A 23082-nucleotide genomic window follows, 5' to 3' on the forward strand; every position below is an offset into this window, starting at 1 on the left:
AAAAAAAAATCGCAAAAATCCTCCTTGCTGTCTTCCTGTGTATGAAAAGTAATCTATGCACTCATCCATCCCTCATACTTTAGCATTTTTAATTCTGAGTGGTAACTTGTACCTTTCACTGCCACTGCTCAATGACATACAGATCATATGTGTTTTTCAAGAAAAGGAGTTACGCTTTTTTCTTTTTTTCTCCCCCTTAAGTATTACACATTTGCGCCAGAATATTGCTACACTTGAAAAAGTTCAGTGATTATACAAATAAAGCAAATCCTCTTATTAGTGTCTTGAAAATTGGCCACAAAAGTCTGGTGAAAGCAGAGGCCAGAAATGTCTCTTTTCATGTAATTCTTACCAGCACTTTTAATTACAGGGACTTTTCAAGCAAATGATAACTGCAGTATTTAAGTGCTTTCTCCAGAAACAATGAAAACCAAAAGACTGGGGCTGGGGGTGGAGGTGTGTGGGGGATGGGGAATCAAAGTCTTCTGATGAAGCCTAGACATGTCAACAATAGTGAAAACTTCTGAGAAATGTGTTTTCAACACAAGTAAAATCAGAAAAGCTGTTCACAACAGGTACTAAAAAATCTCCCCTGGATTTCTGCACCGCACTAACCATGCTATCAAATCAATCAATGATTAATTAGGAGAGGAGACAGTGACTCAGAGATAATGAAGCAGTATTGTTCTCCACTTTGCTTCTCCAGCAAGACCTATTAAATAAATTTTCTGGACTACTGCAAAGACAAAAACCTATCTCTTGGCAAGTATTTTATTTGGTATGTAAGGCTAAATAAAGGAGCCTCATCATGCTATACAGACTGTCAAGTAACATCATGAAAGGTTATTCCTCAAACTTCTACCTGAAGCCTAAAATAAGAACTGATTTGCATAGTAGTTTCTTCCTTTCCTCATTACGATTTGAGAGCTCCACACCCAGACAAGTCACACTACTTCTTTTACCCTGAAGCAGCTAAGGAAGTAAAATTTTTCTGTATTTCCTCTGTTGGCATTAGGTACCCTTCCACCCATATAGTGTATTTTCATTAGGTAATGTCCCTCTGTAAAGAAAAATAAAAACCCAGAAACTGTACATCATAAAAAGCCAGACACCACTATGAATGTGGAAGCGAAGTGTAGCCTACAGGAGAAATAGTGTCTTACAAAACTGTCAATTCAGGAATGTAAGTCACCAGACATATACAGATGAAAGCAATTAGTTGCATGGAGTTAATTATTCAAAACAATTTTAAAATCTCCAATTTTCAAAGTCCAATACAAACATTAGTCAGTTCTCACATACAATTGTCAAGTAAACTATCTAAAACTTATGAAATCTTGTACATACCAGATGGAAAATCACTTGGCTTCTCTTACATAAAAATATCTTGCCCTCACCTTTCATACAAACTGGAGTCTTAGTGAACTCTGGCATCACATTCAGTGTCACTATCCTGTCAACCAAATGTTTTCTGAATAGTTAATCAGAGCACAGGTTTCCTTTCTTGGCAAAACAGAATTGCCCAGAGCTCTGACTAATTTATTCCTTGGGGGGGTGTGTTTGCGTGTGGATTTTCAGGAAAGGCTACCACTTAAGAAAAACACAAAACAAAGCAAAACCCCACAAACCCCCAAAACCGCCCCCCCCGCCCCCAGCCCACAATGGGCAGTTACAATCAATGATAACTCTGAGCCATGTGAATTCTAGAAATTCAGCATGTTAAGGATAAATCTGCTTAAAATTCTCTAGCTACTAACAAGGACTCTCCTCTGAACCATACAAGCAAAGAGGTACTACAGATCATCCCAATCATCACATTATGCAACACAGCCACTCCCTTGAAAATGTTTAATTGACTGCAGACACTGTCAGTGCTTAGTCACATTAAATGTTTTGAAACAGTGTTTTCACTTTGGTATAATTAAAAATTCTCTGTTATCTTACGGCTTTCTGGGACGCACCAGCAGTTTTCAAGGAAAGTACCATGGAACTTCCAATCTATTTTCAAATCAGATGGATGAGAATTAAAAGGTTCCTAGGTGGAGTTTCAGGATATCAACATTAAAACAAACACACACACACAGAAGCCAACAAATTGAAGGTCTTTTGTTAACTGCTAGCTGCCTGTAACACAGCAACCCAGTCAGGATTATCAAACTGGTTCCTCTTGGGATTCTAGTTCCATTAAAAAGTTAAGATTTCAAGATTTAAGAAGGGAAGGGGGAAAATCAGAACAGAAGCCTGTCAGAAAGCAGATAAATGAAGTCAGATAGATACATCCTACAGAAGTGTAGGGTTCATATACACTAGGGGGACAAGCCATGGCAGAAATGCAAGATGCTAAACAGAACTATGCTCCTTGGTTGACTTTGCCACAACATTTTTCAGTGTGCTATTTAAAAGTTATAGTTAAAGTCACTGGCTCTGCATACTTTGCTAATAATTTAAGATTTTGAAGAACATGGCACAAATTTATTTGGCTAACACCAAAGCAATGCTTTCCTTATAATTGTGATTTTTTAAACTGTGATTTACTAAATCACTTACCTAGAGTAATATAAAAATACCTTCACTTTGTTAACTTTAATTCAGTAACAATTTGGATTATACATACAAGTGATGCATATATTTTTTACTCATATTTTTCAGCCAATTGAATAAATCAACAAATTGTTAGTTTGAAAATTAAATTATTTTTCTATGTAATACTGGTCTTGTGTATAATGTATTATTGTGGTAAGTTACAGTGTACAGTCCACAGTTGGTTGTTTGGTGTTTTGGTTTGGTTTTTTTAATTACTTTATCTGATGATAAAAACCCTTAAACCCACTTACAAGAGACTGAGCAGTATCTTACTGCAAAATTATTGGTATAGATTAGTTACACTAATATAGTATAAAAAACATCCTTCTTATTTGTATACAAATAAGTACATCCAAGATTCAAATTCAAAGGCCTCAGATGTTCCCAGTAGTCTGTATCTGATTTACCTACACCACAACAAAATTAAATTCACATTATTTTCAGTTACACCTTCTAATATTTAAACACAGATTTCTAGATTTTTTCATAATTAACACTTTGAGTAAAACAAAAATTATAAACAAAGTTTATAGTTATTCTGTAAACAATCATATTTATTTATTCTGTAAAATATCACATCGAGCTTGCATTATCACTCTCTCGCATCAACTCTGATGGCTTTCCTGAACTATTACTACTATTTGTGTTCAAATGGCCTTGACTGCTTGATAGTTCTATAAACTGGTTGTAAACACATTAAAAACAGCTTAAAAGAGAAATTTCATTTAAGATTATTTGAGAGAGTGGAGAAAGTGAAAGGGTTTAAGATCATGATTTGGGAAAACAAGTCTCTGCTACTGTATTTAGAGGACACATCTAACAATTATTCTGTAACCTCTAGAACAATTTATCCATCATATTTCATTCCCACCATCAGCTAGTTCCTTTAATACCACCTTCTCTCTTAGGCTGAGAGCAAAGACTTCCCTTGTTTTTGGTGTGACATTTATAAATTTTTACACGGCAATCAACATACTAGTGAACATAAAAGAGCTGAACCACGACACTGACTAGTCAATTTAAACTTAATTTCAAGACACTTCATTTATTCTAATTTTCTGATTAGAAAAATGTGATACTCAGTTTCATGTTCAGACAGTTTTCCATATAAAACTATGAACCTACAAGAAGTTTCCTATTTATTATATTTTTCCAGAAATGGAAAGTTTTTTTTAAAATAAAATAAGAAAAGGCTCAGCTTCTGCATGCATGCCTCAAACTGGCATGCAACTACAGAATAATATTTAGACAAAGTAATATTTATATAGCCCATACATGCCATATACAATAGATCTAAAGTCAAGTCGGCACAGACTGGAAAACCTTCAATTGTTTGAACTGTGTGAAAGGTACATAACAAGACTGTCCCTGTGACTGCTGATGTTTGCCTAGATCCAGTCCTGCTTGCCACCAATAACAAACAGTCATACTTTGATGTAACCAGCTCTGCTATCAACAGATCTAACAAATGTTCAGATGACAGAGAAAGTTAATTAACAATTACCAAGTTTGTTATATTTCGGACATGCCTACTACCTGAACCACTCTCTTCTTTATGAAGTATTCTGATTCAGAGCTAACTCCAGAAAAGACAAGTCTTGCCAAGATAAATGTTATTTGATTGTATAGGCTTTGCAGACCTACATGTTCTGCAATGCAACCACAAAACCTCCTAGAAAAAACAGAAAATAATAGTAAGTGCTACCTCATGATTTAAGCACTAATAACTGTTACGAAAGAGAACAAAAACCTGCAGCCATTTCAGCCTTTTCCACCAATTTAGAAAGAAATGAATTTACAAATTCTTTTGAGAAAAACGTTGTATAATACTGCCATAGCTGCCAGGCAGAAACCACTCTTCAGAGGACTTTGTCTACCTCAGCTGTACAAGGATAAAGGCTCAACATGAAAAAACATTTTATTTATACAAGTGAGTATAAATCACTACTGATACACTTTAGAAACTCTGGCGAAGAATGCTGAAACAGTAGAAAAATATAAAAACAACTTGATAAAGAGTACTATTCATACAAAATAATTTGTAAAACAGTAAAGTATAAAAGGATACATCTAGATGTTAGTTACTAGCCATACCAGCAAAACAGAAACTGGTATCCCAGAAAGCTAGAAGCCTTGAAAAGGACTGGTGAGGTCTGACAAAACAAGCAATTGAGTATGAAGTCTTCAGATGATGTCACAGGAAACAAGACTAATTAGATTTGTGGATTAGCAGGAATTGGATTCTGTATGTTTGTGATGTGGGTGAGAAGAATATCATACATGGCCTGTGCTGCACATTTTCCTGGGAAATTGGAGATAGTGCAGAAGACAGGCAAAAAATTAGAACAGTTACAACATTCAAGCTAAAGAAATCAATCAGTTTAAGTTTTATCAAAAATAAGACCTAAAGATAAATTGATTATGGCACATAAATATCTCCCTAGGGCTGGTGATTGGGAAAGGCAAAGAAAAACATCGGCTGAATAAACATCTGAAAACTGAAGCAAGAAAAACTCAAACCAGAGAAAAAGGAAGAAAAAACTAGATAATCCAGCAATAACAGTAGAAGCAGCTAATCAAACCACCAAGGTAGTTACTATTCCAGTGAATTGAGACTAGCATCGGAGATCTTCTGGAAGGTGAGCTGATTCATTAAAAGAGTAACTGATTCATTAGAAGAGTAACTGAAAAAATTGTGTTCAGATGACTTGTTATTCCCCTACTACAAAAACAATCTAGTCAGATAGGAAGCAAAGGAAGCAAGGCACCTGATGTCACGGTTGATGACACAGTATATTCTTTCAAAGACCATGCTGTTTTGAACATACTGAATTTGATGGATACAAGCCCTCTTCAGTTTAATATTCTGGCAAGTTCGTACATGAATATTTAAGTTAAACAAAGAAGCATTTTTTCCCAGCACTATCTAGTAAAACTGTTCTCTATTTCACTCCCTCAGCAACACCCACAGTGACTACAACGGTATTTATTACCATTTAACAAATATTTAACTATCACCTAATGTAAAAATTCAGTACCACTTTAACAGTCAGAAAATTAAGAACCCCCTACCCTCCCCCAGCCTTACACACCCTTAGTTGCTGTACCTGAGGGTCTGAACTAAGCTGACAAACCTAACAGAGGCAAAACTGAAGCCCAAAAAACATGGGCACCAGTGCTAAGAAATCTATCCTTATTACAGAAATGAGTATGGGCATATTTTCTAAAGTGGGGAGACAATACTTTTTTTTTTTTTTTTTTTTTCTTCAACTGGAAGAAAAAGACTATAGAATCTTGGGGACACAGTGGAAGGTATCTGGAAGATCTTGATTTGAGTCACCATCAAAAAGATACCTTAACTTCGAGAACACTCCCAGGTCCATCTGTCAAACTCAGACCTACAAGGTCACTAAAGCAGCACAATCTCACACAGCTGAAACTTTGCAAACCTCTGAATACCGTACTGCTGCTTCACGGTCTCCCAGAGTGAATCCCAGGCAGTGCTTCTGCTGAACTCATCTGTGCTTATCTGCCTAAAGCTCTCATATTACATGAAGAGCAACTTTACAAACTCGGATCTTAGACTCTGCCACACCTAAAGAACTCCAAGGAATAACAGGGCTTAAACCCAGAAGAATCTTTGTGAAACTAGCATATACAAGCAAATTACCAACTCACAGCATGCTACTCAGGCAGTACAGGACATTCAACAGCACAGAAAAAACTGACAGATGCCTCCCAAAAGTAGTCATCAAAACCATATTTAAAAACAGTATAGCAAAAGACAAATATCACAAAGGTTTAAGATGTTTGGAGATAATAAAATGTACAGTCAGAGTCAGCAGCTTCGTATTTGTGACCCACTGGAAAAGAAAGATTTGGAATTACAAGCCTTTTAAATTCATTTGCACCTGAAAGCTAAAAGACAAATCCAGCCTTGTACCACTGAGAGCCCAAAAGATACGGAGATACTCTGTGTATGTGTGTGTGCATGTGCGCACATGTGCATGAGGAACAAAAAGACAGTCACTTTAGTATCCAAAATTTATTGGAATTAACAAATTCAACATACTTTTGCAATGAAAGATGCACACACAAAATGCATGCTTAAATTATTTTACTATGGGTCTCAGCACCTGTTCATGTTAAGCTCTGGGTAAATGTAACAATTCAAAGACTTTTAGATATAAACATGTTTTGTTTCCTAAACGATTACAAAAAGCATTAATGACACACATACACAAGCAGTCATGTTATATCTAACAGAACAGTTTCCATCTGCAAAGTGATTAAGCATGTATAATATACAATATACACATAACTTCCAGGACCAATATGTTTTGCAGGGTTGCAGAAAGTAATTCAAGCTATTTCCAGCTGCTGCTGTGATTTAACTATCCGAACTATATCTCAGCTCAACGAAAGAAGACTTCCAGGTAAAGGATAGTATACCCTCAAATTTTTTGAAAAAAGATGGCAGTCACCCAATTATAATCTCACTATCACAACCATTCTGACAGGAACAGTTTTGCACCCTGGTGCTAATTACTTCTGATACTGATTACTTCCAAAATAACAGAGAGATTAGCATTTCCGTTAAAATGCCACCATTTTTATGAGCTCTGGATTATTAAAAACTTTCTGAAAGAACAGAGAGATTAGCATTTCTGTTAAAACGCCACCATCTTGAGGCACTCTGGATTATTAAAAGCTTTCTTGCATTAAGCTGAATTTTACCCCGTCATTACGAAAACCATTATGTATATACTTACCACAGGCTTTACAGGCAACAGCACAAATCTCCTCTGCAACATATTCTCCAGCCGGAAATTGAAGGTAATCTCCTCCTGTCTTCCCAGGAGAATGATAAAGGTACACTTGAAGCAATGGTTCTGTCTGCTTGGATGCATTGGTATTCCCATGGATGTCACCATTCTGGTGGACAGTAGAAGTTGCTGTACCTTCCGTATTTGTCATTGTAAGACAGGCCATTGTTTGTTTTGGTTCTGTTCAGAGCATTTGCCTAAAAGAAATGTAAGCAGTGCTTCTTGACTAAGTGTATTTGGTTTTGCTTGTAATACTCTATTTAATGATAGTACTGTTCTGACACCAGAAAAACACTAACAGCTGAAGACAAGAGAATGGCTGATAACATTTACTAAAAGTTGAGTTTCTCTTTGATTTACTACATAGCCCTACTCTGAAAAATAACAGACACTCTGACAGGAAAAACAAAGGTATTCATTGGGAGTCCAACTAGAGGATTTATTACTTCTTGCTGGATTTTAGACAGTGTGTGCTCACCTGTCCAACTAAAACATGCTAGTTAAACCTGAAAGCCAAAATAATCCCTTTAATGACATCTGTGCAACTTATTATATTCCCAGTTTAAATGCAAAGATTGCACTGAGAACATACAAGACAAAACAACTAGCTAGGTCACAAACTGGCACTGATGAAGAGAAGGGTAGGAATAGCACCTTTCAGCTGAGTTTTAGTCTTAAGCAGACACTTGAAAGAAAACATGCTAACTGAGGTGAGACTCTAAGTAAGCAGACTTGTTCTATATCTATGAATGGAAGGACTTCCAAAACCTCCTCCTTTCAGACTAATCATTTAAGTCAATTCATAATGGACTCAAGCTAAAAGTCCTCTCTGATAAATGTAATTAAAGAAAAGAAGAGACTAATAACTCAGTATAAAACCACAGGTATATCGGATAATGCAAAAAACCCCCCAAATTTAAAAAAAAGTGAGATTGACAGCGTATTCCAAAAGCCAGTTGAAGAATGTCTTTGCTCTTCTGCAACTCTATCATAATTTTTAATCTGTATAATCCATGCTTATGATAAAAGCTTTGATCACAGTCTATAAGGCTTGCTATTATTAAAACTGATTCCAGGTAACTACCACCTGGAATCCAGCATTTCATATTTTGAAAATGCAGAATAGGTCTAAACAAGACATCAGTTATAAAGATTTAATTTTTTAGAATCATAGAATGGTTTGGGCCACAATGAGGTCTCCCCAGGGCCTTCTTTTCTCGAGGCTGAACAACCTCAACTCTCTCAGCCTTTTTTCATAGGAGAGGTGTTCCAGCCATCTGATCATTTTTGGGGCCCTCCTCTGGACTCGCTCTAACCAGTCCATGTCCTCCTTGTGCTGGGGACCCAGAGCTGGATGCAGGACTCCCCAGTGGGGTCTCACAAGAGCAGTGCACAGGAGAAGAATCACATCCCTTGACCTGCTGGTCATGCTTTTTATATGATACAAGTGGCCTTCTGGGCTGCAAGCGCACATTGCCAGCTCATGTCTTATTTTTGATCTACCAGTATCTCCAAGTCCTTCTCTGCAGCGCTGCTCTCAATCCATTCACCTCCCAGTCTGATACTGGGGATTGCTCCAGCCCAGGTGCAGGTCCTTGCACCTGGCCTTGTTGAACTTCATGAGGTTCATACAGGCCCACTTCTCAACCCAGTCAAGGTCCCTCTGGATGGCATTCCTTCCCTGAAGCCCATCAGCTCCACTATTCATAGAATAGAATCATAGAATCATTTAGGTTGGAAAAGACCTTTAAGATCATCGAGTCCAACTGTTAACCTAGCACTGCCAAGTCCTCCACTAAAACAGGTCCCTAAGTGCCACATCTACACGTCTTGTAAATAGCTCCAGGGACAGTGACTCAAGCACTTCCCTGGGCAGCCTGTTCCAAAGCTTGACAACCCTTTCAGTGAAGAAATTTTCCCTAACATCCAATGTAAACCTCCCCTCGTGCAACTTGAGGCTGTTTCCTCTTAGCAGACAAGTCTCCAACTGGACACACTTAGTTTTCCCTTCTTTGCTCCATCCAAAGACCATTGCATCAGCACAACAGAAACTTTAAACATGGCAAAAAAATTTAATTGCTCTTCATCCAGAATAAAAAGTTGAGCACTTTGAGACTAAACATATTGGGAGACGTTAATCTACCTGTTTGCAGAACATATTTCAGTATCATTTTCTGGGGTATACAGAACAGATTTGTTATCATATTGTATAATTCAAGAGAATTTCTGTGTTTGTGTAAAGAATGTAAATGTTCATGTAAAGAATTCCCATAGCTGTATAAATAGATTTAATATACCCAGAACGGGACTTTTGTAGGTAAGTTACTCAGTACCACAGAAATACATATTTGTTTGTCAAAAAGGAGCTATGTACCAGGTCCACACACATCTGAAAGTGGTTGTCTGACATAATCAAGACTCAGTGAAAATAAGAAATGGCCTGTCCATTTATCCTCATAACAAGAACGTGTAACAAAATCTGTATGGAATATAAACATTTTGATTTGGAGATCAAAGCTACCAACTATAAAAATCTGATTCTGGTACTGATGAACAGAGGATTTGATCCAATAGGATTATTTTAATGTTCCTAATCTGTATAATATTTCAAGTCACAGCTTCTAAAGGATGAGATTAATCAGCCCCCATATTGCTGTAACCACAATCGCCAGCATCTACATTGCAACATGTTTACATGCAATTCTCTGCTGCTGTCTGTACCTCCAATGCACCTAACTGAGGGTTAATTTTAACAACCACGCTGAGCTGCACTAATTCATATGGTTCTTTTTAAGTTAACCAGGAAGAAATTAATTAATGAGATTGAAAACCACCACTTAGGCAAGAAATTTCAGTAAAATGTGGAGGGTATACAAAATCCTCATGATTTAATAATATGCAGCATTCACAGCCCCATTCAGAACAACATTTTTCATTTCTTATGGGCAATGGGCTCTACCAGTTTTGCAAAATCTAAACTCCCTTCTTCAAAATAATCCTCCCCCACCTTCAGTTTGTCTCCATCTCCCCGCCCCTCACCCCCCCAGGAGGGCAGCAGCGTTTCTAAGGAAACTTCCAGGGCTAGGACCTTAAGACATACCACTTCAAACACACAACTTTGGAATTTCAACAATCAGAGCATTCTCTCACTACAGATAAATCCCTGACTGTTAATTACCTTTTATCACTTGAGAAATCTCTGTATGAAACATGAGAGTGATGAAGCCCTTTAAAAAAGCACGTCAGAAGCCACCCACTTGCTGCTGGTATCCACAGGTGGTCAGACAAAGCAGGCACACAAGCAGTGGTGGAACATCATGTATCTGCAATAAAAACACATTTAATATTAAAAGAACCTTAATGGCTGTGAATCATACATAATGCATCATTATTTAAGAATTCAAATCTGTGTTTAGGTACAGACAGAGTGATCCACTCCTATCTCATTTGCCCAAATTCCTGTCGTCTTTGCCAAGAACTTTTTAAATTTAGGTTTTTTTAAAAACAAAGTTAAAAAAATTTTTTTTAAAAACACATTTTCGGTACAGACTGCTCCTCAGTTCTAGCAAGAAATTGGTGTATGAAACAGACACCTGACTTGAAATATAATTACCAATTATTTTTTTTTGCACTCACTATGTTTTTCTTTTCTGTGAATACAGCATCAGTTTAAAAAAACTGTTGATGGCATTACAGGAAGAAAAGAGAAATGAAAAAGTAATTACAAAAAGAGACATGGTATATTCACTTCATGTAGTAACACTCCCTTCAGCCAGAACAATTAATTTTATTTGAAAACTGACAACAGCTACTCACTTCAGTTCATGTGGAAGTTAACACCAAGTGTCTTGTAGCAGGAAGGACAAAGGCACACCCACCCTTGCTCTCTTTGCACAACATTTCTGTGGTTGCAAGAAACACCATTTGAAAGCACTTAAGCACAACAGCAGCTTCCTGCACCAGTGAAAAAATGATAAATTCCCTGTTATGACCCTCCCAACATAGGAAAGGGCCTGACAGAGAAGCAAAAATGATTTTTAAAACTGAATAGATGGGAAAAAATTACAATGGAAGTTCAAAGGGGGCAGAATTCAGAATGGAAGAACTCCGCAAGTTTTATATTTGATGACTCTTCAGACAGAAATCTCCCTGGACAGGAGAGAAGGAAATCAACACAATTTCCTCAGCACGATGTGCTGTGTCTACTGAGTCTATCACCAATATCCCAAGAAAAAGGAACCCATCTCAGTAAGCAGTAGATTCAGCTTCTCTCCCTACAGAAGTCAGACTGTTACAGCAATGATTAGCACTTCTCCCCTTGCAATACTGGCTTTAGACATTAGCAGTTTTGCCTTGTTTGGACAGCTGTGTATTTTGTATGTACCTCCAGGGATTCTCCTTCAACTGCTGTCTAGCCAGCCAATTAAGATCTGATCCAAAGTCCAGTACAGTCAATGCAAGTTTTCCAGACCTGTATTAAAGTGCTGGAGGGGGAGAGCAGGGGTTGTTTGGGGCAAAGCAGTCTATCACTGACCTACTGAGCACACATTCCATCCACACTGATCTGAGAGCACCGGCTTCAAAGCACAGAACACCACCTGCTCATGCAGATTTCAGATTGAAGGGCAGTGCTGGGTATTCTAAATTATTTTCTATTTTAAAAGTACTATTCTATGCTCAGAACTGCCTTGCATTCATCATTCCCAGTCAGGCTCTTGACTTTGAGCAAAACTGCATGAAGATTTACATGACTGTAGTTAATTATGTAGTTTTTCCATAAATTCCAGATCAATTGCATAACTTCATTAACTCTATGAGACAGCTGCTAATGACCTGAGGGAACAAACCAGGTTAAGCTAAGAACTCAAGCCACTGCTACTCTCTGCTAGCAGAGCCCAGTGGAATAAGGGTTGCAACATTTTGAATAAGCTCAGTGACATTCCAGCTTGCATTTCAAATGCAAAAATTGGATAAAGCAGCCTAATATCAAGTCTATCCTTCTTCACATGACAAACAAAAATGATCGCTTGCTTATGAAAGAGCAGCTCATAGCTCTAGACAAAAAGCAAGGAACCTTGGAGATGAAAAATGATGAAAAATTCCAAGCTGAACAGGCTCATGGTGGTTATAGTAACATATTTCTCCCTCCCTCTCTCCCTCTCTCTTTTTTTTTTTTTTTTGGTAAGAGAGTCAACCACTTCTTCTGCACACATTTACAGGCATACCTATTTACAGATCTGCATCAAGACCTTATAAAGCTATTCAGTTTACACACTTTCAGGCTGAGTAAGTCTCATCGGACACAACTTGTCCTTTTAGCAGCAGAGTTGCAAAGAATGTTACCTACATTCCTGGCTGTACCAATTTGACAGTGCACAATTTTGCCAGTGACCTAGCTCCTCCATTTCTCCTTTCCCTCTGATTTGTTCAAATCTACACCAGCTTAAATTTCTGGCAACTGCAAGGATTTAAATGCCCAATTCCAAAACAAACTTGGAGTCTAATGAAACTCAGTCGAAATAAATTAGGCCATCATCTCCAAGTTGCCATTATCTGCAAACAGCACAATACGGAATTTGTTATGCAGAGGAGATTCTACAACCTCTAACAGTCATTTCTCAGCAAGCCTTCAGAATTCCTAGAAATACAGTTAGTGTTTATTGTACCTGTGTCACTGAGTACCTTGAATACTTAATTTACTACCAAGAGAGGAGAAAGATCAAAATAGCATTTTCTTTTGACAAGTAAGGCCTTGAAGACATAGGTTGTCTCCCAACAACTCAACATGTTTATTGCCAGTAGACTAGGTCATCTTGTGTAAACTGAAGATGACAAAAATGCACAAACTTTCCATCTGCTTATACACACGCATCCTTCTTTCAAGAAATTTGAATTAACATTGTAAACATCAATCACAAAAGCCTTCCCAAGTAATGGTAGGTAGGTGGTTAAGATCATAGGTAAGAGACTAGAAAAGTCTCACAAAAAGTGCTAACAGGTCTTACATTAGTCAGTAGTAATGGGAGAACATCATTAAGTTCTGAAGAGTATTACGTATCTTGTTACGGAACCACCAAAATAAATTTTTTACCTCTAACACCAAGATTAGACTAAGAAGAAAAGTCAGACAGTTTCCCACTTGCAATTGTTTTGGTTAGCTTGTTTGGTTTACACTTAATATGTATGTATACTTACTATTTAATTATAGTGTTGACAGTTCAGTTTGAATATACAGACAAATGGAACATAACTAAACTTTCCCATAACATGCACCCAGCATGGCCTGTTATGCTACGAAAACTTTAAAATCTTAAAAGGTAACAACAGTATTCATATTCTGCATACAACATGTAGTATTCCTTGCATATCTGGTCTGATTTGCTTTGAGTATGCAGGTTTGTTTTGGTGGGGTTTTTTTAAACACAAGAGTATAATAAATTCAAGGAACCAAATGCATATGCTACTTTGATAGGCAATAAAGTATTGTATTTTTAAAACATCAGCATGTGCAGAAATGCCACTGCTCCTTAATGGATGAACAAGAGATTCTTAAGTCTTTGTTCACTCAGAACATACTACATCAGCTAGTATTTCACAAAAAATTCACAGCAACAGATTCACATCTTTCTACCACATATTCACAAGAAAACATTCTTCTGACTAACTTTATCGAAGTACTCAACAATACCTTTAAAAATACTAAGCAATCTGGAAAATCTCAGAACTTTTTCCATCGCTTAGACAACAGATGCCAAGTTTAAACATAAAGTTAATCTGTGCTTTAAATGTATCATCTTCTGCATTAAGAAAACTCTGTTGTCTTTTCCCAGGTAATGTTTGTTCTGACTTTAAAAATAGCTTTCACAACAACATAAACTACTGTCTTAAAACATATTTAAAGATGTTTAGCAGAGAAAGAGTATGCCTTCAGTTTTCATGGTCTTTTTCTAACATGCTCTGCCTGTTGGGAGATCTAGAAGTTGCCCTGCCACAAGGTAAAGCCAATGACACACAAAAACAACTGCTCATACAAGAAAAAACTGGAAAAATTAAGTGATTCCAAAGGAATTTTCCTGTTATCAGCTGTACATTAGCATCACAAAAGGATTTTTAATATAGCAAAATTTGAAGGCACATGGTAGCAAGCAGATACAAAAGGAAGATGGCAGACTAACTATCAATGACAAAACATATGCTAAAAAAGTGGAGAAGATAACATTTGCTTACAGTTTTCACTTGGCAAACCACTGCCTGTATCAGCAATTCAGCAAGAGTCCATGAACTTTTGCACAAGGGAAGAATAATGATCCTGGCCTGATCCACTCGCATGACACACAGGGACTAAGTGGATAGAAGCTGTTAGTTTGAGGATTTTAATCTTTTCATTCTGATTAGGAATAAAAAAAAATAATTGTGATTTCTAAGTTCTTCACAACAGAATGAAGCCCTTGCTCTTGCTTATCCCAGGAAGAAAGCTACCTAGGGGTGCTGTCAGAAAAGCAGAATGAACAAGACATCCGAGAAGCCTCAGCATTACAGTAACCTGTGAAATAGGTGAGTTACCAGAAAAGCAATCAAATCAAAGACCTGCCCACAAGCAACAGCTTTGCTTAGGTTCCATCAGAACTTTGGCAAAAGTCAGTCCGTATCTGCAAAACATTTCAATTTCACCATGCTGATAAATTTCAGCAAAAGACTATTTCATCAGAAAATTTCAAAGCAATTCAAAGGGTTGCCCAATTGTTTTGGCAAAGACTATCTCCAGAGACAGTGGCATCTAAGGATCCTTAGTCCATTCAGAGCCACCATTATCTGCACAGAGGACATAGGAAAAGTAACCACAATAGGTCAGAAAGGCCTTTTGCATGAAATATGTGAAAAATGTCACCAATTTCCCATTATTCCCTTACACATCTCTCAAATTCTTCTAAAGTGATGCAATAAAAGATGACAACAGCAAAATTAGGACTAAGTGATATTTTCACAAGTCTGTCACATCATACTAGACTTTGTTTTGTGAACTGTACTAAAAACTGAATTCTGTTTAATAGCTCAGACCATGAAATAAGGGTTAATTAGTAGAGCATAGGTCTTCCTTAATTGATTCTTTGACTTCTTTCAAGAAGACATAAAAAAGGAATTGCCAATGCTCCTGTGTGCATGGAGAAAATTAACTCAAAAGTAAAAAGTGTTTCTGAGGATTGCTTGTGACTAGTCTCATTCTGATGGGTGACTTTTGGTTACAAAAAAATGGAGAACTACTACCCTACATTGAACAATCAAAGCACTGGCTTCTATGTAAAAACAACTACCAGTGAATTACCAAGAAATTAGGAGACAATAAAAATAGGTTAAAAAAAAAATATCACATTTCAAAGTGGAAAAATTATTCCAACTCACCACTAAAAGAGATTATTTTTTTTTCTATTAAAAGGGATTTTTGTTGAAAACACCATCTAAGGGAAAAACCCTTCAATGACCTCTAGAGAACTAATATGACAGTTATAGGTACACTCACAAGTTAAAATAAATATTGAAAGTGCAAACAAAAGCAAAAAGTACAACAGCAGCAAAGTAGTCTGTCAAATTGCTTGGCTTTCTTAAACACTGCAAGATTGAGATTGTGGGGAGGTGATGCTGGAAAACACTTTTGAAGAAAGCAAGCTATCCTTTTCCAAATGCAATTCCCAGTGTCATAATTGAAGAGGGATTTGTCAAAACACAAACCAACAGTTGTTGCTACAGTACTGTGTGGCGAAAGAATAGCATCAACAGTTGCATAACAGATGCCAGTTTAGCAGATGCTGTCAAGAACCAAGCAGGCTACACTAAGCTATCAGAAGTCATACACATTTCATGTTGCAGCCTGAGAGTGCTGAACAGTGACACAGCAGACACTGGCCCTATTGCAATGGAAAAGGTTTTAAAACTGTTACTCTTCTCTCAGCCTCCAAAGACCTGTCCTTTTTCCTGTAGCAGGCAGGGATTGCTCAGGTAAATGTCTGCTCTCAACAGCTTAACTGTGGAAGAAAGAACAGCCAAGACCCACCACTTGTTGTACTTTGGCACTTCTGAAGGGCGTCAGACCTTCGACAAAGTTCTTTATCCTCTCCAACTACCAGAGTGCTCTGGAGCTCTGAGTCTATAAAAAAAAATGTATCTTCTAGGCAAATAACAATGCAACAGTTTCATCAAGCAGAGTTATATCCTGGTAGAAAATACAAGGTTCTCCTCCTTCACAGAAGATAAAGGGTTTCACACAGCAAACATTTCTGTGAAGAAAACCAGCCATAACTCTTTCCACTTGCCATTAGCTGTTAGGATAAATTGCCCAGCTTGCGGTTGTTCAGGAAGCTCTTCCCAACACCTGGATTTTAAAAAGTTAAACTCTTTTGGACTTTCCCTCTGAATTCTGTCATCTCCCTTTTCTTGCCCTCTTATCTCACTTCCCCAGTCTGGCAACTTCCCTCCTTAGAGGTTAGTAAAACTACTGCCTCTACAGTAACTGTCATGTGTGTTTACACTGTGTGCAGTAACTCAAGAGGGCTGAAGAGCTAGAATTTTCTCCCTGTGAACCAGAAGCAGAAGATTATGTAGTGGGGGGGAAGGGCAGTAACACTGCCAGCCTCCTGTAGGCAAATAGGAGGTACACAGAAGAAGGAAGAGCCAAAGTAAAGACAAAAGTGTGAAAACAACTTTTAAAAACCTTTCTCCTCCACCAGTTAAGCCCCTTTTATTTTGTGGCTTACTCTCTTCCAACACAGCTTGAATTTAGTAGCATCAAAAAAATGGGGGACAAAATGAAGTATAGAAAGACCCTGATTAGTGGCCAAGTATCAGAATAGCTTAAGAAAAAACTGCTACTCAAAGGCAGATCAAGGAAATTTGCAGTCACCTTATGTATACTGAGAAATAACTGCACAGAACAGTATTGCTATGCCTTTTTGCTGTATTGTTCTAGATGAAAAGGCGTTTCCAGTTTCAACAACCAGAATATCATGACCGAGAGACTACTCTTCTCTGTCAAAATTCTACATCTCTACCTTTAGAGATTAAAATTACACTTCTATGCTTTACTATACAGGGTAAAGTACCATGGAGAGTATAATCACAATCCCAGCCACCTTTTCTGCCTACAAAAAGACAAAACAAGAAGAGATCCACTACGTTCTTCACAATATTATATTCATAAGATGTCCCCCTGCTGCTCCCACTGTTGTGGGTTCTTTCTCTCCCAGTTTTTACCACCTGACAAAAGCAAAGGGTAAAGTGGTTTTGGACAAGAACATTGGATATGTTGCATGACAAAACATGCATGACCTTGTCTCCTGTAACATTTTTCAGTAAAAAATGTGGGGGATGGAAAGACTAGTAAATCTGAGACAGTCATCAAAAATGTGAAAACATTTCCATGAATGAAGTTATCCCCTTACTTCTATCCCAGAAGTAAGGGTTGGATAACTTGTGCTTCAGCAAATTAGCCCTTTGCAGAAGTAACTGTCAGCATGTAAACAGGATAACATTTAAGTCAGAGTGAATCAGCAATCTCTACTGAACAGCCAAGAGCAATAGATGCCAGTGGCTCCTTTGGACTCTCCAGAAAGACTCTCTTCATCTTCAGCCTACCCTCCTTTTTCAGCTTCGGTTTAGAAATTGTATATCATAGGCCAGACCTGATGCAAATTTCATGTATGAATTCCCTCAAGGTGCAGGGGTTTCTAGGGGATTTTGGTGTTGTTTCCAGCTCCCCACAGCTTTGGAAAAGTGCTTAAAGTTTTATGGAGGAAACAAAGCTAGCTCTTTACAATGACATGTCAGTTACAGAAACCTGGAACACTACTAGTATTATTTAGAAGTGCTTAACTTTGAATTACATTTGTTCGTAGAACATGCAATTCCATATAATGCAAACTACAGAAGTTGTCTTACATTTTTATTTAAGTTTTCTTTGGTATTGCAGGAGCAGCTAAAAACCTAGGCAAGATTAGAGCCTGAAGCTCTAAATCAGCTAATAAAAAACCTACCTTAAAAACAAAACAAACAAACCCCCACAAAACAAACAAAAAAACTACCCCAAAACCACAACACTTCCCTCCTTGCCCCCCAACTTAGATCCTATACAGGTTCAACAAAGCTACAAATGGGCATTGTGCATGAACTAAATCACATCTATAAATCCTTACAGAAGCAGGGCCTGGTCACATAATGCGATACAACAAAACACAAAAAAGACCCTCCAAGACATCCAAACAACAATCCTGTGAGACAGTGCCACAGAAATATTTGAAATCAAGTGATTTCTGTAAATGAAAGTTTAATTAAATATGAATACTCTAAAAACCAGAACTATATAAATGCATTCACAAGCCTATCAAATAATGATTTAGAGTTCAATTACCGTATATATAAACATTGCAATTTCTGTTATTCTTTGATAGAAGGGCTGAAGTATTTTTTAAAAAGTAATACATTCTTTTTTTAAACCCTATTTTAATGCTTCATATTGTTGAATAATTTACGATAGCAATGTTGACATTTTATCTTTATAATTCAGGAAAATGTACTTACTTGATAGTTTACTTAATGCTTCCTTAAACATCTATGGCCTGAGAGCTCTCCACTTGTTCCCTATCTGAAACACCAGCCAGCTTTTGCAAAGATACAGCACTACATGCTTTGCCAAGATCACGTTATCTCTGTAAACACAGATTGTCAGAAAAAAATGGAAGCCAAAAAACCCAGGGCTCTGAAAGTAAACAAAGGTTCATCATAAAATGTACCATTAGTGGAGATTCTGCAAAACTCTAATGAAAATGACAGAGAAAAAGAAAAGTTTAGTTAAGACAACTGCATCTTCACAATGTAACATTTCAAATCTTCTGTGTTCTCTTGTACATTAAAAAAAAAAAAAAAAAAAAAGGGGGAAGAGACAGACTCGTGCTTCCCCACCACCACTGGAGAAGAGTCAAATTATCATCCTATGTGTCCAGTACTTACAGAACTGTTTTGAGTATGATTATGCAATTCAATTGTACGCTTTACTTTTCAGAGAAAGAAAATATTCCCAATGAAGATACACTCAACAAGGAGCTCCCTATATTCATATTGCATATTTCCCCAAGTTCTGAAATAAGAATGACACAAAACTTTTTTTATGATTCTTGATATTACATCCTGAAAAAGCATAAGGAAATTGCAGAAAGCAAGAGTGTGAGAATTGTGCCCCAATAGATCAAAAAGCTCCAGCAGACTACTTGACATGGATTCAAGAAAAACAACATAATGGAAAAGCAAATAATGATTTAAATAGGGGATACAATGGCTGTAGAATAAATACCTATTTCAAATACAACATTTTTTCTCTCTCTCAGAAACTAGAGTATCAAGCTACTGGAACAAACAGTCAAGAAGGCAGTAGATTCTGTATTTCTTGATTTTAAAACATCAAGAGTAGATGCACTGTTGCAAAATAGGCTTTAGATAAACCCGTGTTACTGAACTTGGTGGTGGAGGAAAGCCGAAATGTAACTGGCCTATGATATATAGAAGATGAGGTAAGATACAGTGTTCTTTTCTGGATTTCAAAATGCGCTGCTATAGATTGTGCTATTATCAGTTCCTTTATGAGAAGGCATTATAAAATAAAGATGCAACACTTAGAGCATGACAGCATTTTTAAACTGATAAGTTGTTTATAAAAAAGTTATGTTACAAAATTCCCCACTGAACAATTATTCAACTATTCTTAAAAGTCTACCTGATGACAAAAAACTAGAAAAAATTTAAAACACTCAAGCCCTCAGTACATAAGTCAAATTACAACACAAGCTTTGCCTCTGAGCCCTTAAGTCTAGGGCTTTCATCTACATTTCAATCTCAGGTGAGTTCCCACTACTCTAAAGAAAGTTCTGCAGATATACCCACTCAATAATGCAAACCAAGACACATTGGTTCTTCCTGCTAGACCCCACTTCAAGACAGAAATCATAGTGGTTTAATCTTGCCTAAAGGTGGTATTTTCCCACCCACTTTTGGATGGAAAACTCAAATCTACCTAAGGTGATCCATTCAAAATTTAGGATACTCTAGTCTCTAAATAACAGAACAAGATGGGCTTTTTCCTAGATCAGTCTCAAACTTGCAATCCACTTCAGTTTTCTATAGAACTTTTCAGCATATTATACATACTTATTTGCAGCTTTGCCAGACTAAGAATTTCAGACCTCTCTGCCAGGGTTTGGAACAAGCTACTGCAAAGGAGTAGACTTTCATGGACCTGAAGAACCACTTCCCAAGGCAAAACAGGAAAAGGTTCAGTATTCCACACTACTTAACATGTAGCCTATGAAGATATGACAAAAACAAGCTATGTGATACAAATGAAAAACCCAGCTAGTCCCACCCAAAAGACCTGTTAAAGATACTGCAGTCTCTTTGACACTTTTTATTTCATTGAATACAATTATGTCTAATTAGATAAGCTGGAGCTATGTCTAGAATACAAGTGAAACACAGTGTATTACAGCCAAGTTTTTTTGGAACTTGCGAACTGCACTGAGACGTCTCCAACTGCACTAGTCACTCTAAGAGGTTTTTGCACATACATTTTCAAGAATAAGACAGATTGCTGAAACCCACTGAAATCAACGAGAAGTTTAAAACTCACCATGGTCTCTCCTCTCTTCACGCGTTCTTTGAGCTCCTGAAGATATACCCTAACAAACTACAAATTACTATTAATACTGTTAGTTACTGGATTTGTTAAATGTATATTGCAATTAGCAAACTATATCCAATTAAAAATCCTAAGCAGGAATTAAAAATGTCTGAATGGACCACTTCTGACCAGGCATTTATAGCTACTGGTATCTATAAATGGATATCCCTCTAGTCCCTCCTGCCCGTGCTTGCCACACCTGCTCACCTACCAGGAAACCATCTTTTAAATAGATTTTTTTTTTTGTTAATTGATACATATTAACTTTGACCACGAGTACATGCAAGAAATAGTCCACCCACACATAGATCCAAACTAAACATCATTGTATTTGTCTGCCAATTCATCAAATAATGACTGAATTGAGTTTCATTTTGTTAAAGCAAATAAGCTCACAATGCAACTACATCCCTCTGGCTGGCACAAAGACAAAAAGAAAATGTAAAAAAACCCACCCAAACAACAGGACAAGCCAGACCATGGCCTGAATTTTTTAGATCACTGATGGCATTCTTTGGTATCAAATTTTTTTAAAAACAAAACCCCACAATGCAGCTTTGCTGTAGAAGACAGAGCATGCTTCTGTCACTGACAAACTTAGCCTCAGTGCCATCAGGTTACTTCCACTATTCTAGGCAATCTTCACCTATTTGCACAACCCCATAACTATGCATAGCAATCTTCGTATTTTCAGTTTGCATTGCACTTCAGTACTAGGGTGCTTTACATAAAACAATGTCACCTTTCTTATTTTCCAGATGTAACACAAGTACAAGGGTCTAAACTATCTGCATTTAAGTTCATGCTGTAAGCCACTAGTAGATCAGATACAAACACAATTCTTTGTTTCACAAAATAATTAATAGAACAAATTTCATTGTAAAGAAAGAACTACCTCATAATTCCTTTCAAGGAAGGTAAATAGCCGAAAAATTAAGTAACACCATAAAGGAAGTGCTGTTGAAATCTCCAAACTGCTTAAACACTGCAAAAGGAAATCCATTTTAAAATTCAACCCTTACCATAACTCTTGCCATACACAGTGTCTCAGTTTCATTTTTCAGTTTTAGTACATAGGGGAAACCTCAGGCAGGGGAAATTAAAAAGAAACTCTCCTGAACACACAGAGTTCAATACAAAGGGCATGTGTAAGAAAAAAACAAACCCTACCGAAGGGGAAAAAAAAAAGGTATTAAGAGGGAAAGACATAGGTGCACTATATTTAACACATCTCAAAGTAACACAATGATTCTGCAAACTGGTCAAGATTTCCACTCTCAATTACTCTTCAGAGTTCAGTAAAAAGGGAATTAGGTAACAACTGTGACACTACTATGAACATACCTATCAAAGCCTGTGGCTGTATTGTTCAGTACCTCATAGGTGACCAAGATATCCCTCATGCCTTCAACAGAAACAGGATTCTTAGTGGCTCTGTGGTACTGATCCAGTCTAAATGCCATTACTCTGTAGACTTAATGCCTCTGCATTATTCCCAGCAGTAAATAAAACAAGTTCACAGAAATGGGCTCTTGTTATTCTTCCATCCCCATTCAGGAATCATGGGTTCTAAAATAAGTGAAGCTTATCTTATTTAGCAGATGCTTCCCCTCCCACTCCCCTGAAAACTGTTCATAGACAGTATCACCATTTAACACTTGACCTCATCAACCTACTGGCATAAGCAGCATACGTCACTGTGACCACATGTAGAGATAGTATAAGCTGGGACAGATCTTGCCAGTCACTTCAGACAGACACAGTCAGAATTGCAAGACATGGTATAGCAGTTTCTTTTTGAGAAGAGAAGCTAAGGTAGTTTGATGACTCTCATAATCAATAAAGGATGTCAGAGACCCCCTAAAACCAAAACAATCTAAGAAGTGGTAGAGCATAACTGAGTCTTCCCTTGTGCTTCCTTTTACCAGCCACATGCTTTTGTTGACAGCAAGACAG

General features: G+C 37.2%; 1 protein-coding gene across 14 annotated transcripts in view; it reads right to left on the reverse strand.

Moving 5' to 3' along the window:
• JAK2 (Janus kinase 2) overlaps positions 1-23082 on the reverse strand; it is a 96033-nt gene that overhangs the window by 43691 nt on the left and 29260 nt on the right. For 3 of the 14 annotated variants that reach the window (XM_041120939.1, XM_041120951.1, XM_041120949.1), the window contains exons 1-3: positions 22471-22742; positions 10588-10732; positions 7356-7606 (exon numbers count right to left, since the gene is read on the reverse strand). In XM_041120939.1, coding sequence (XP_040976873.1) covers positions 7356-7575 — 220 coding nt within the window. In that variant the 5' untranslated portion in view covers positions 7576-7606; positions 10588-10732; positions 22471-22742. Of the gene's footprint in view, positions 1-7355; positions 7607-10587; positions 10733-11045; positions 11067-14636; positions 14718-16458; positions 16552-18807; positions 18961-20597; positions 20737-22470; positions 22744-23082 lie in introns of those variants that run through there. The other 11 variants (XM_041120945.1, XM_041120948.1, XM_041120944.1 and 8 more) reach the window with 10 other exon arrangements.

Source organism: Aquila chrysaetos, chromosome Z (genome assembly GCF_900496995.4).
Source record: "Aquila chrysaetos chrysaetos chromosome Z, bAquChr1.4, whole genome shotgun sequence".
Lineage (NCBI taxonomy): Eukaryota > Metazoa > Chordata > Aves > Accipitriformes > Accipitridae > Aquila > Aquila chrysaetos.